General features: G+C 40.8%; 1 protein-coding gene across 1 annotated transcript in view; it reads right to left on the bottom strand.

Moving 5' to 3' along the window:
- Bbof1 (basal body orientation factor 1) overlaps positions 1–13,093 on the bottom strand; it is a 32,226-nt gene that overhangs the window by 4,454 nt on the left and 14,679 nt on the right. Inside the window, exons 6-12 of the mRNA XM_051149228.1 lie at positions 10,939–11,019; positions 9,083–9,153; positions 7,003–7,147; positions 4,695–5,188; positions 3,660–3,761; positions 716–790; positions 245–359 (exon numbers count right to left, since the gene is read on the bottom strand). Coding sequence (XP_051005185.1) covers positions 245–359; positions 716–790; positions 3,660–3,761; positions 4,695–5,188; positions 7,003–7,147; positions 9,083–9,153; positions 10,939–11,019 — 1,083 coding nt within the window. The remainder of the gene's footprint in view (positions 1–244; positions 360–715; positions 791–3,659; positions 3,762–4,694; positions 5,189–7,002; positions 7,148–9,082; positions 9,154–10,938; positions 11,020–13,093) is intronic.

Raw genomic sequence — 13,093 nt, 5'->3', positions numbered from 1 at the left:
AGGTTCAATCACCAGCCCTAAAAACAGTAATAACAAAATTCACATTTGACTAAGCTGCTTATTTCAGAAAGGAATCTATAGGTTCTCCAGTTATATATAATATGCCTTATCAGTGTGCACATTGTTATAAAATGTTCTGTGATCAGCCCTGAGAGCTGCTTGGGTAGTGGAGAGCTGTGAACTAGCAGGACGCCGCACAGTGAAAGCTAACAGTGGTGTATTGATTACATCGCAGATTCCTTACTTTTACAGAATCCTGTGGTCCTTCAGGAATAATACCAGGCGACACCATTAGATTGGAGTCTGATACTTGAGCTTGCTGGGTGATGAAGGTTTGATCTTGGAGGTTAATTTCATCCCTGCAATAACAACAAAATAGTCGTGTCAACTGCCGTGCATGGAATCTGGTTCACAACAACAGACTTGTTATATCATTCTCACTTAACTTGAGCTATAAAATATCCACAAAGGACACTGGGATCAGGCTTTTTTTTTTTTTTTTTTTTTTTTTTTTTTTTTTTGGTTTTTCGAGATAGGATTTTTCTGTGTAACAGCTTTGGCTTGGCTGTCCTGGACTTACTTTGTCGAGACCAGGCTGGCCTCGAACTCACAGAGATCTACCTGCCTCTGCATCCTGGTTGGGATTAAAGGTGTGCGCCACCATGCCTGGCTGGGATTAGGATCTTATTCATAACTCCGGCAGGGGAAATCTTACCCAGTTTCTTTCATTTCTTCACTGCCAGAAACAATGTGGTCTGGAACAGGAGGATTAGAACTCCGATTATATTTCCTGTGGTGGATAAACATCAATAAACAAATGAGGCAATGTCTCTTTGTGCTTCCTACCCTTAAAATGTTGTCAAATAAAAAAAATGTCAAATTTCATCTGGGGAGGGTTTCTAATTTCAGAAGTAGTTATATACACATAGATATGATATACTAAGTAATCAAATATAACTGCTTAAAGCTCAAATATGTTTAGTTCAAGAACCAAGTATTTCAAAGGGAGATCCAGGACAGCCAAGGCTACACAAAGAAACCCAGTCTTGAAAAAAACAAAAAGAGCTGGGTGTGGTAACACACGCCTTTAATCCTAGCACTCGGGAGGCAGAGACAGGCAGCTCGCTATGAGTTTGAGGCCAGCCTGGTCTACAAAGTGAGTCCAGGACAGCCAGGACTACACAGAGAGACCCTGTCTTGAAAAACTAAAAAAAAAAAAAAAAAGAAAAGAAGAAGGAAAAAAAGAAACAAGTATTTATGGAGACAACAATAAACAAAGTGTAGTTATATGGACTTTCTATGTCTGCCCCAGCTCTGAGTAACAACATGGAGACCTATATTTATTTATAATACTTTTAAGCCTTAGCTTACTGTTTTTTGGTTTTTTGGAGTTATTTGTGTGTCCTGGGATTAAAGACGTGTGCCACCACCACCTGGCTTTTTTTTTTTTAAAGATTTATTTATTTATTATGTATACAGTGCTCTGCCTACATGTAGGCCTGCACACTAGAAGAGGGAATTAGATCACATTATAGATGAACTACCATGTGGTTGCTGGGAACTGAACTCAGGACCTCTGGAAGAGCAGCCAGTGCTCTTAACCTCTAAGCCATCTCTCCAGCCCCCAACGAGTTCTTATAGCCTATGCTTAAATTTGTTTTGCCACATGATTCCTTATCTCTTCTCAGTTCCATCTCCCTGTTTCTTCCTCTGCCTCTCTCATAGGCAAATCTTTTCACGCCTCTTTCTTTTTGCAGGAGTCCTATCTCTGCCAGAAGTCCTGCCTCCCTTTCTTGCCTTTGCTATTGGCCATTCAGCTCTTTATTGTACCAATCAGAAAGTGTCTTGAAAGGAATGTTTACAAAATATGATGTAGCCAGAGAGTAACAATACAAAGTCTGGCCTGTTACTCAGCTCTCTGCTGGTACAGAAATGAACATTTGAATGATCTTTACACAATGTATAAAAACATCACCCCAGCACTCAGGAACAGTTATTAATAGTGGACAGTAAGGCTGAATGAGAGAATTGATCAAAACACCCAGAGAGCTTCCCTTCCCACAGAAGAACCTCATGGACCTAGGAGCATCAATCAGTGGGTAAGAGTGCTTGCTGTGAAAGCAGGAATACATGGAGGAGGAGACAGGCAGATCCTGGACACTAAACTTAAAACAACAGGAACCACAAAGAATTTATGTCAAGCGAAGTGGCTTTTTGGTTCTTCTGAGATGGGAGAGCTGCCTGCAGTTCCATGGGTGACCCTGTGTGCTGGATCCTCCTACTTCCCTCTCTGGAGATAAGAGGGATTCTATAAAGGTGTGAAGGCCTTCGTTGTGAAGGTCAGTAGACTTCTGGCAAAGGAAAAGCTGAGCTAATTTCTAAGGTCACAGGAACAGAGAGGGTAGAGCACTGTAGAGGGAGACTCCAGATATCTTCTGGCATCTGCAAGGTACCACATGCACATGTGCACACGTAACACAGACACATAAAGGGCTCTCAGGACATAGGAAAGGTAAACAATGGAGACAGGCCCAGTATGCTTCAGAATGTATGGGGTTTATACACAGGAAAGTAATTGATTCACTTTTCTGAATGAGTTTATAGAGGTAAAGAATATCAGCCAGGCGCAGTGGCGTACACCAGTAATCCCAGCACTCAGGGAAGCAAAGACAGGAGGATCTCTGTGAGTTTGAGGCCAGCCTGGTCTACAAAGTGAGTCCAGGACAGCCAAGGCTACACAGAGAAACCCTGTCTTGAAAAACAAACACACACCCAAAAAGAAGAAAAAAATGGTATCACATGTTGACTTCCCAAGAAAGCCACATATGCCACTCCTAACGTTGACTTCAAGCTCTGATGAAATCAGTATAAACCTATTCAAATGATGGAAACATTAAAACTCTAATAGTTACACATGAAAAAATCCTTAGTAAAACACTAATAGTGCCTAGGTGATGGCTAAGTCATTTATATTAGCTGTTTACTGATTATACTTGTCTGACTTAGGTCAATTACAAAATACTCTACTGTTGAATTCACAGTTATATATAGTCAGCTGTGAAATTTTACCAAGTCCCTAATTATTATTCTTAATTGGGAGGTAGAGGCAAACCAAGAGTTCAAGGCTAGCCTCTGTGACAGTTGGCTAGAAGCCAATCTGAACTCTGCTACAAAATAAATGAGCCTAAAATTATTTGCTCATCTTTGCAAACCAACACAAGCTCAATGTTGTTAAGTTTCCCTGAAGGTGGCACATTCAGCCAATCATGAGCCTTAAGAAGCATCGCCTTAAACACCTGAGATTTATTTTCTTTTTTTTCTTTTTTCTTTTCTTTTTTTTTTTTTTTTTTTTTTTGGTTTTTCGAGACAGGGTTTCTCTGTGTAGTCTTGGTTGTCCTGGACTCGCTTTGTAGACCAGGCTGGCCTCGAACTCACAGCGATCCACCTGCCTCTGCCTCCTCCAGGTCTCCTTTTACTTCCATGTTCATTCTTCTCCCAATCTTTGTCTCTAAGAGTTGCAACAGCTAAGCAAGTAGCTAAGGCCTTTAATGTATTTCCTTTAATTCTCAATAACAATACAGTCATTGTTCCTATGTGGCTTCTAGGTTTGACAACCTGACATTTCATGACAAAAAAAAAGGGGGGGGGGGGAGAATTACCTTTCAGCAAAACCATTCATTTTTGCAAAGAGCAATCTTAAGACTTTTTCCTTTTGCTCCCAGGTCAAATCTCCAATATCCACATTTTTTTGAGTACCTGGCCTGAAGAATTTCAAAGAAAAAATATTTAAAATGTAAGCAAAGTAACCTTATCTTCTTTTTAAAAATACAAAGTATGTTATATAATGATTTCAAAGCAAACCACACATTACAAAACCATAAAATCTGAAAAAGATCAGCAGCATGCTAGCCAATCCAAAATGTTCTGTCCTCATAAGATGAAATGAGAAACACCAGCCTGTACCATGATCTGAACTGCAGTTTATAGTGGGCAGACTCCTGACAACAAAGTGCTACAGAGAAACCTTACAGACTAAACTGCCACAGACATTCCACTTTTTCATAGTACAAGTAAATCTCGAAATATTTTGGAAATTTTGAGACTTTTGGTTGATACAGTGATATAGAGGGCACTAGTGAATGCCTTCCAACCCTCAGAACATTTCTGCATGACAATCATAAAGAATTATATTGGTTTTAAAAAATTATATAGTTTGTTGTGGTTACCAGTTAATTTTATCTTATAATAGTAAAGGGACACCATAAAATATCTGAAAAAGTATACTTAAAAATGTTTAGCCTGAATCTAATCAAGACTTTTCAACAAATTTCCAGTTCATAAGAACTAAGATAAAGTAAGAGACAATACAATGACATTTCATGGTAAAATAGTCACCTAAACAAAGTCCTTTATGAGATAAGTGGAGACGGCTACTAAGAGGACATACTAAGTCTTACTATGCCATGCACAGGAGCTACAGAGTCAGGTCCTGTCCTCAAGTAAACTCTAAGAAATCTATGCGACAATCTGAATGTTTTTTTTTTTAGAGGAAGGAAGACATGTTGAGATAGGTTTGTGTCTGTCCTGTGCTAGGACTACAGGCTTGAGCCACCACAACCTGCTGAGCTCTTATTTTTTTAAAGGATATAAAAGCAAGAACACAAAAAAACAACACATCGCAGCGTTATTAGTACCATTTCGCAGCCTCCATGAGATCCTGCTTCACACTATTGGTACTGTGTTCTTTGCCATCAAAGGTCCTGATTTTGGGGTATTCTGTTCTTCCCGCACATGCTGCTCTCATTTTTAAATTGAAAGCAGCTTGTGCTATCTTCTTATAATGCTTCCTGCTGAGCAGAATCTGTTCCTTCACTTGGTACAGGGCATCTAGAAAGAACTGTTCCACTTCTGTCCTCTCATCCAGTATGTTCTTAGCCAGCTTCTTTACTCGGTTCATCTCCCTGTCCTTCATCTGAAGAAGCTGCTGCAGCTTGTCAATCTCGACCTGGCCCGCTTGGTTCTCTATCGTTGCCTTTTGCTGCAGTTTCAAAACTTCAGCCTCAAACTCTGTGGTCATGTAAGTCAGAGCATCCTCCAAGTTTACCACCTTCTTCTGAAGAGTTTGGATTTGTGATCTCTGCTGGGTGAGTTGCATAATCTTTTCCTTAATCAACAGCTCATTGATTTCCTAAAAAAGCAAGAAAGGGAGATTTTTTTTCCCCTTAAAATATTCTAGAACTTAAAATCTCTCAATAATTTCTGTTACCTAAGGGGATCTGAGCTTCATGTCAGGCTAAAGCAATTATTTTGATATCTCTGTGGACAGAAAAAGTAGCAAACATCTTTGGGTCCTTGACTAGGCTTGTGAAGACAATTCACTGATTTTATTAATTAGGAAACGTTCAATTTCCTCTATAATTCTTACAAGGTTATATATTTTATATTATCAAAATCAATAAGACTGTTAAAAAAAAATCTACTACCAAGTCTATAATGATCCCCTGCAGTTCAGCAACGTCAGGTGGTAATATAAGTGGGTTTGTTTATTTGTTTTTAGAGACAGGGTTTCTCTGTGTAGCCCTAGCTGTCCTGGCACTCACTCTATAGACTAAGCAGGCGTGGAACTCAAAGACTCACCTACTCTGCCTCCTGAATGGTGGGATTAAAGGCGTATGCCACCACCACCACCACCACCCAGCTGAGCTGTACATAGAAACAGAACACCTGGGAAGATTTGTAAAGGAGCTATGGGTTTTGTTTTTGTTTTTTCTCATCTTTCCTTCCTGTTATTCAGAGTAACCCTTAGACCCTTAGATCTCCATCAGCCACCCTGGCCATAAGATGCCATATATAAACACTAAAGTTAAAAAAAATAATAAATAAAGTTTAAGGCAAGAGCTGGAGAGATGGTTCAGCAGTTAAGAGCACTTGCTTTTCTTACAGAGGAGCTAGGTTTAGATCCCAGCACCCACATGATGACTCTCAACTCTCTGTAACTCTAGTTCCAGGGGATCCGAAATCCTCTTTTAGCCTCCACAGGTACTGCATGCACATGGTGCACAGACATGCATACAGACAAAACACCCATACACACAAAATAAAAAATAAACCTTCAAAAAAATGTTAAAGATATTAGCTATATGTTACAGAGAATTAATGAAACAGTCCTGATCTGGATTACTTCCCTTTAAGCATCCTTTAGGTAAAAGACTAAACATTTATATCTCAATGCCACTAATGCCAGGTCTGTTACAGCCAAACCAACTCCTAGATGATTTAGGGTCCAACAAAAAACAAAGCGAGCCTGGCACAGTGGCGTGAGCCTGGCACAGTGGCGTGAGCCTGGCACAGTGGCGTGAGCCTGGCACAGTGGCGTGAGCCTGGCACAATGGCACACGCCTGTAATCCCAACACTCAGGAGACAGAGGCAGGTGGATGGCTATGAGTTCAAGGCCAGCCTGGTCTACAAAGTGAGTCTAGGACTGCCAGGGCTACACAGAGAAACCCTCTCTCTAAAACAAAATAAAAAAATTAGGGGCTGGAGAGATGGCTCAGAGGTTAAGAGCACTGGCTGCTCTTCCAAAGGTCCTGAGTTCAATTCCCAGCAACCACATGGTGGCTCAACCATCTATAGTGTGATCTGATGCCTTCTTCTGGTGTACATGCAGGAAAAACACTGTGTATGATAAATAAATAAATCTTTACTAAAAACAAAAAAAAAGAAACAAAGCAAAATGACTTTTTTTTGTTTTGTTTTGTTTTTCAAGACAGGGTTTTGTTTTTTGTTTGTTTGGTTTTGGTTTTTTGAGACAGGGTACCTCTCTCTTTTTTAAAATATATATTTGTAAAGCTATGCCTCATGTGTCTTTAAAGTCATTTAGTAATTAGTCTTTCAGGTAAGACAATTATCAGGATAGAGGGAAATTATGTTCAATTCTTGGTATTTCCAAACACAATCCTAGAAAGAGAGAGAGAGAGAGAGAGAGAAACGGGAGTGGGAACCTTTTGATGTAAAAGGCAGGAATGACTTTCTTGCAACTTCTTGGAGTTTTTCTGTTGAGCCTCAGCTTCCTTGAGGTGGTATGCAAGTGCCTTGTGAAGATAAACATTCTCTTTAAAAACATTTCTCCCAGCAGTATCCAATTGCCTGAAAGATATATATTTTTTAAATATATATTTAAGTTTTAAGTTTCTTGTGACAAGGGTGGGGTTGGGTGGGGAAGTTGGTATGGTGGAGTTGGTGGGGTGGGGGGGAGTCTAAGTCAGGGTCACTCTAAACCTGACTGGCCTCAAAATCACAGACATCCATCCACCTGCTGCCTTTGGAGTGCTAGAGTTAAATGCAGGCATCACCGTGCCTGGCTTATGCCTACGCTTTAAATACTTCTAAGAGGAACAATGTTTATCCAAACATTACACTGACCACCACCAGGCTGGGTGTGTAATTCAGTGAGAGAATACTTGCTTAGCATGTGCAAGTGCCTGGGTTTAACCCCCAGAACCCAGAGTTGGGGGAAGGGCTGAACACATGACACTACTACTATTTAACATACAATTAACTACTCAATGGGTGGATGGAGACCTTATGACTAAGTTCTTCCTCATCAGTAAAGTGGAAAAACTATGAGTTAGCTGCTTATGATGGCACAAATTGGTTGCCAACTTAAGCTATACAGCAAGACCCTTTCTCTTAAAAAAAAAAAAAAAAAGCGAGGAATAGTGGCACACCTTTAATCATAGCTATTCAGGAAACTGAGGCAGGAGGCTCATAAGTTCATGGCCTGCTTGGGCTACATAGCATGTACAATGGCCTTGGGTTTCAAAAAGTAAAAAGAGGGCCGGGGGTGTAGCTCAGCGATGGAATGGAGATGCAAGTCTAGGCTCTCAATCTCTAGCACCCGGACACAGATGTGTGGCACCAGTTCCGCGTGTCCTCTTCCATTCATGCTGTATGCCTGGACCTAAAGAACTAACTCTAAGGTGACAGAGGGAGAAGATGGAAGCAGCCCAAGTTCCCGAGTCACCATCTGAGGAAAGCTGCCAGATTAGATTGTTACATTAACAAGAGACAAACCACTGAGACCCGGGGTTCCTGTATTAACAAATATATCTTCCAACAATCCTGCAAAGTTGCTATTATGGTCCTATATAGTCTAGGTTGGCCTAGAACTGGTGAGCCTGCTCCCTCAGCCTCCTAAGGCCTGGGCTTATTTTTTAAACATATTTATTTATTATGTATACAGTGTTCCACCTGCATGTACACCTGCAGGCCAGAAGAAGGCACTAGGTCTCATTATTGATGGTTGTGAGCCACCATGTGGTTTTTGGGAATACAACTTAGAACCCTTTGGAAGAGCACCCAGCGCTCCTAATCTTTGAGCTATCTCTCCAGCTCAAGCACTAGGAAGTGTCTATCCCCATGCCTGGATGGCCTGTTTTGTTCGTGAAATTTATTTTCAAGGAAATTAAGAATTCTTCCAACAGGGCCAGTGAGATGGCCCAATGGGTAAGGCACTTGCCACCAAGCCCAATGACCTGAGTTCTGTTCCTGCAACCCACATGGTAGAACAGAGAACTGACTTCCTGCAAGTTATCTGACCTCTACACTCACACTGTGGCACTAGTGTACTCTCAAATATACATACCTACCTAAATACAATAATTAAAACATGATTTTTTGTTTTTTGAGACAAGATTTCTCTTGCAGTCCTGGCTGTCCTGGACTCATTTTATAGACTAGGCTGGTCTTAAACTCACAGAGATGCACCTGCCTCTGCCTCCAGCGTGCTGGGATTAAGGGTGTGCACCACTATGCCTGGCAAAAAATAAATTTTCTAATGGTTAATCAGCATGCATGTATGTAGCCAGGGTCTAACGTCAAAGAGTAGCCTCTTCAGAGAGTATGATATTGCTACCATACCATGTTGTTACAGAAAGGGGGGAAGGTGAAGGGAAGGGAACAAGAGAGAATAAGGGTAGACAAGAATTAAAGAAAGCTTGCCAGAAGACAGAGGAAAATAAGCTAAAAATAAAGTAGACAGCAAACAAGCAAGACGACATGACAAAGGCTGTAGTCTCTTACACCACAGCTTCCTGGTGGGCTCGCTCGGCCAGGATTACTATCCTCTTCTCAGCCTCTTGCTCCAGGCGGTGCTAAAAATAAAATGCGTGATGTTTTAATACAAAGCTATACTTCTTTTGTTTTTGTTTTTGTTTTTTTATTTTTGAGACAGGGTTTCTCTATGTAGTCTTGGCTGTCCTAGATTCACTTTGTAGACCAGGCTGGCCTCAAACTCACAGCAATCTACCTGCCTCTCCTCCTAAGTGCTGGGCAAAACTATACTTCTAACAACAAATAATTTATATCACAGAGTAATTACATCAGCATTAGACAGAATACTTGGTTCTGGGGCTGGAGAGATGCCTCTTGCACTGGACTGGGTTCAGTTCCCAGCACCCACATCACACCCATCTATAACTCAGTTCCGGGGGATCTGACACCTTTTCCGTAGGTTCCTGCATGCACAAGGTGCACATGTATATATTCAGGCACACACACATACACACATAACATTAAATACATAGATTTGAAAAGTACTCCTGGGGGCTGGATGACTCAGAGGCTAAGAGCACTGTCTGCTCTTCCAAATGTCCTGAGTTCAATTCCCAGCAACCATATGGTGGCTCACAACCATCTATAATGAGATCTAGTGCCCTCTTTTGGCATGCAGGTATACATGTATGTAGAATACTGTATAAATAATAAAGAAAAATACTCTTCACGTGACCATACAAAGACTTTTTGTACTAGTGAAGGAAAGAGCTGGCAAAAAGGATAGTATGTGGTTGGAGGGAAGGCTCAGTGATTAAGAGCACTGGCTGCTCCAGAGGACGGGGGTTCAATTCCCAGCACCCAACATGACAGCTCACAACAGTCTGTAACTCCAGTTCCAGGGGATCAACTGAAAAACTGCCTCCATCCAACTGACTGACCTGTGCTCATGTCTGTAGGGCATTTTCTTGATTGCTAACTCATGTAGGAAGGCTGAGCTCCCTATGGGGCTGGGCTGAATAAGAAAGGTAGCAGAACCTGAGCCTGGCAGCAAGTCGTCTTCCATGGTCTCTGTTTCGGTTTCTGACTCTAGGTTCTTGCCCTCACTTCTCTCAATGTTGGATTGTGACCTGGGAATTGTAAGCTGAAATAAACCCTTTCCTCCCCAACTGCTTTTGGTCATGCTGATTAATACAACAGAAAAGCAAGCTAGAACAATGGCATGTATGTAGAGCAAATAGAGCGACATCTATCTTGGAAAGCAGAGCTGGAGCCATGGCTTTTGCTAAATGAAACAAGATGAAAGTCACTCATTTTAAAATTGTGGAATGTTTGTTTTTTGGTTTTTCAAGACAGGGTTTCTCTGTATAAAATTGGGGAATGTGCAGACTACTTGATAACATTTTCTTTTTTTAAAGATTTATTTATTTATTATTAAGTATATAGTGCTCCACCTTCATTACACCTGAAGGCCAGAAGAGGGCATCAGATCATATTATAGATGGCTGTGAGCCACCATGTGGTTGGTGGGAATTGAACTCAGGACCGCTAGAAGAGCAGTCAGTACTCTTAACTTTTGAGCCATCTCTCCAGCCCCTTGATAATATTTTCTAGGAAGATAACAAATGGAATGCTGGAATACTCAAAATGCATATAAACATACTTTTGTTCTAGTAAACAAAGCATTTCTAGCTGGGCAGTTGTGGCGCACACCTTTAATCCCAGCACTCGGGAGGCAGAGGCAGGCGGATCGCTGTGAGTTCGAGGCCAGCCTGGTCTACAAAGCGAGTCCAGGACAGCCAAGGCTACACAGAGAAACTCTGTGTTGAAAAACCAAAACCTAAACCAAAAAAACCAAGTCATTTCTTAACACTAATATTCTATACCTTTTCTTCAAAAAATCTGCCTTCTAGTCTTCTAAGAGTCTCCTGATGTTTTTTCTCTGAGTTCCTTAAATTTTCTTTCAGCTAAAAAAAGAAGAAAAAGAAAAAAAAATTTAAAGGAAAAATTGAAAGACAATTCTGAAGATATATTTTCTATCATATAATCTTGAAAATAAACACAAAATCAATGTCATCACTCCATAGTACATTTTCATTAACTGTCTATACATTTACTAGTTTAGTACTGAGGGTTTTTTAAAAAACATTTTTATTTAAGCATTTTATGTACATGAGTGCTCTGTCTTCGTGTACATCTGTACACTAGAAGATTATAGATGGTTGTGAGCCACCATGTGGATGCTGGGAACTGAACTTAGGACATCTCAAAGAACAGACAGTGCTCTTAACCACTGAGTCATCTCTCTAGCCCAGAGTCATCCTTTTTTTGTTTTGTTTTTCAAGATAGGGTTTCTCTGTGTAGCCTTGGCTGTCCTGAACTCACTTTGTAGGATAGACTGGCCTCTGCTTCCCTGAGTGCTGGGATTACAGGTGTGCACCAACGTGCCCCACAGGTACTGAATTTCTTAAAGAGTCTTTTTGAGTAACGTGGTAATGCAGATATATTCTCTTAAGTGTTATGAAATATGGAATGACAAAACAATAAAATTCTTAAATTGGAAGGAACGTTAGGGACCAGACTATACAGTCTGCCAAATATAAAAGGGAATAGTGGACCAGGAAGATGGCTCAGCATTTAAGGATACTTCTTGCTCTCATAAAGGACCAGAGTTCACTCCTCAGCACTGACATGGTGGCTCACAAGCATCCTTAACTCAAGTTCCAAGGGATCTAACAGTCTCTTCTGACCTCCAAGGGCACCAGGCATGCACATGGTATAAAGACATACATGTAGGCAAAACACCTGTGCACAGAAAAAAATTTTTAAGCAAAAACCCCCAACTCTACCCCTACAAAAAACATGGAAACACTGTCTATGAAGGTATTTTTTTAGAAAAGCTCAGGGACTGGCAAGGTGGCTAAGTGGTTAAGAACGTTTAATGTTCTTCCAGTGGTTTGATTCTGAGCACCCATGTTTGGCGGCTTACAACTGCCTGTAAGTCCAGCTCCAAGCGATCTCACATCCTTGTCTGGCCTCTAAACACAGATATACTTTATAATCTTTTGAAAATAGAAAGGTTCATCTAAAGAGGAAAGAGCCAGCCTGAATGTAGGCAGCACTATTCAATAGTTTGGGGCTCAGGACTGAATAAGAGGGGAAAGCAAACAGAGTGTCAGCATTTATCATTCTTTGCTTCCTAGTTGTGTGTGTGACCAGTTGTTTCACATTTATTTATTTGTTTGTTTGTTTTTTTGGTTTTTCGAGACAGGGTTTCTCTGTGTAGCCTTGGCCATCCTGGACTCACTTTGTAGACCGGCTGGCCTCGAACTCACAGTGATCTGCCTGCCTCTGCCTCCCGAGTGCTGGGATTAAAGTTGTGCGCCACCACGCCCAGCCTTTGTTTCACATTCTTGAGGCCATGACATCCCCATCATGATGGGCTGTACTCAAACTGTGAGCCAAAATTTCCCTTAAGTTGCTTTTGTCTCACGTATTTTGTCACAACAATGAGAAAGGTATAAGATGTAAACAATACAGGTAAATTGTTTAGCATAGTAAATATTTAACAGCATAACATTACTTTCACCTATTATTTAACTTTCTATATTACAATCTGTTCTAATATACTAAATCTCCATTTTTATTATGTAGGGGTTGAGACAGGGTTTCTCTGTGTAGCCTTGGCTGTCCTGGACTCACTTTGTAGACCAGGCTGGCCTCCAACTCACAGCAATCTGTCTCCCGAGTGCTGGGATTAAAGGTGTGCGCCACCACAGCCCAGCCATTTTTATTATTCTTTCAGATGTTCTTTTCATTGTTCACATTTAATTTTTGAAATGGCATATTTCGTCACCTTCTCAAAATTAATGTCAATGTATCAGTTCATGTATGGTACAAATATTCTCCATCCTAGTGTCTGGAGATAGATTTTTGATATATCATTTGACTCCCCCCAAAATCTATCTATCAATAAATCACTCAAAAGATAATTAGTGGCTCAATGGATAACGGTACACAGGACCCACAGAGTGAAGGAAA

This window comes from Acomys russatus, chromosome 1 (genome assembly GCF_903995435.1).
Source record: "Acomys russatus chromosome 1, mAcoRus1.1, whole genome shotgun sequence".
In the NCBI taxonomy this organism is placed as follows: domain Eukaryota; kingdom Metazoa; phylum Chordata; class Mammalia; order Rodentia; family Muridae; genus Acomys; species Acomys russatus.
The sequence above is the reverse complement of the archived record's forward strand: the minus strand, read 5'-3'. Positions and strand labels throughout refer to the sequence as shown.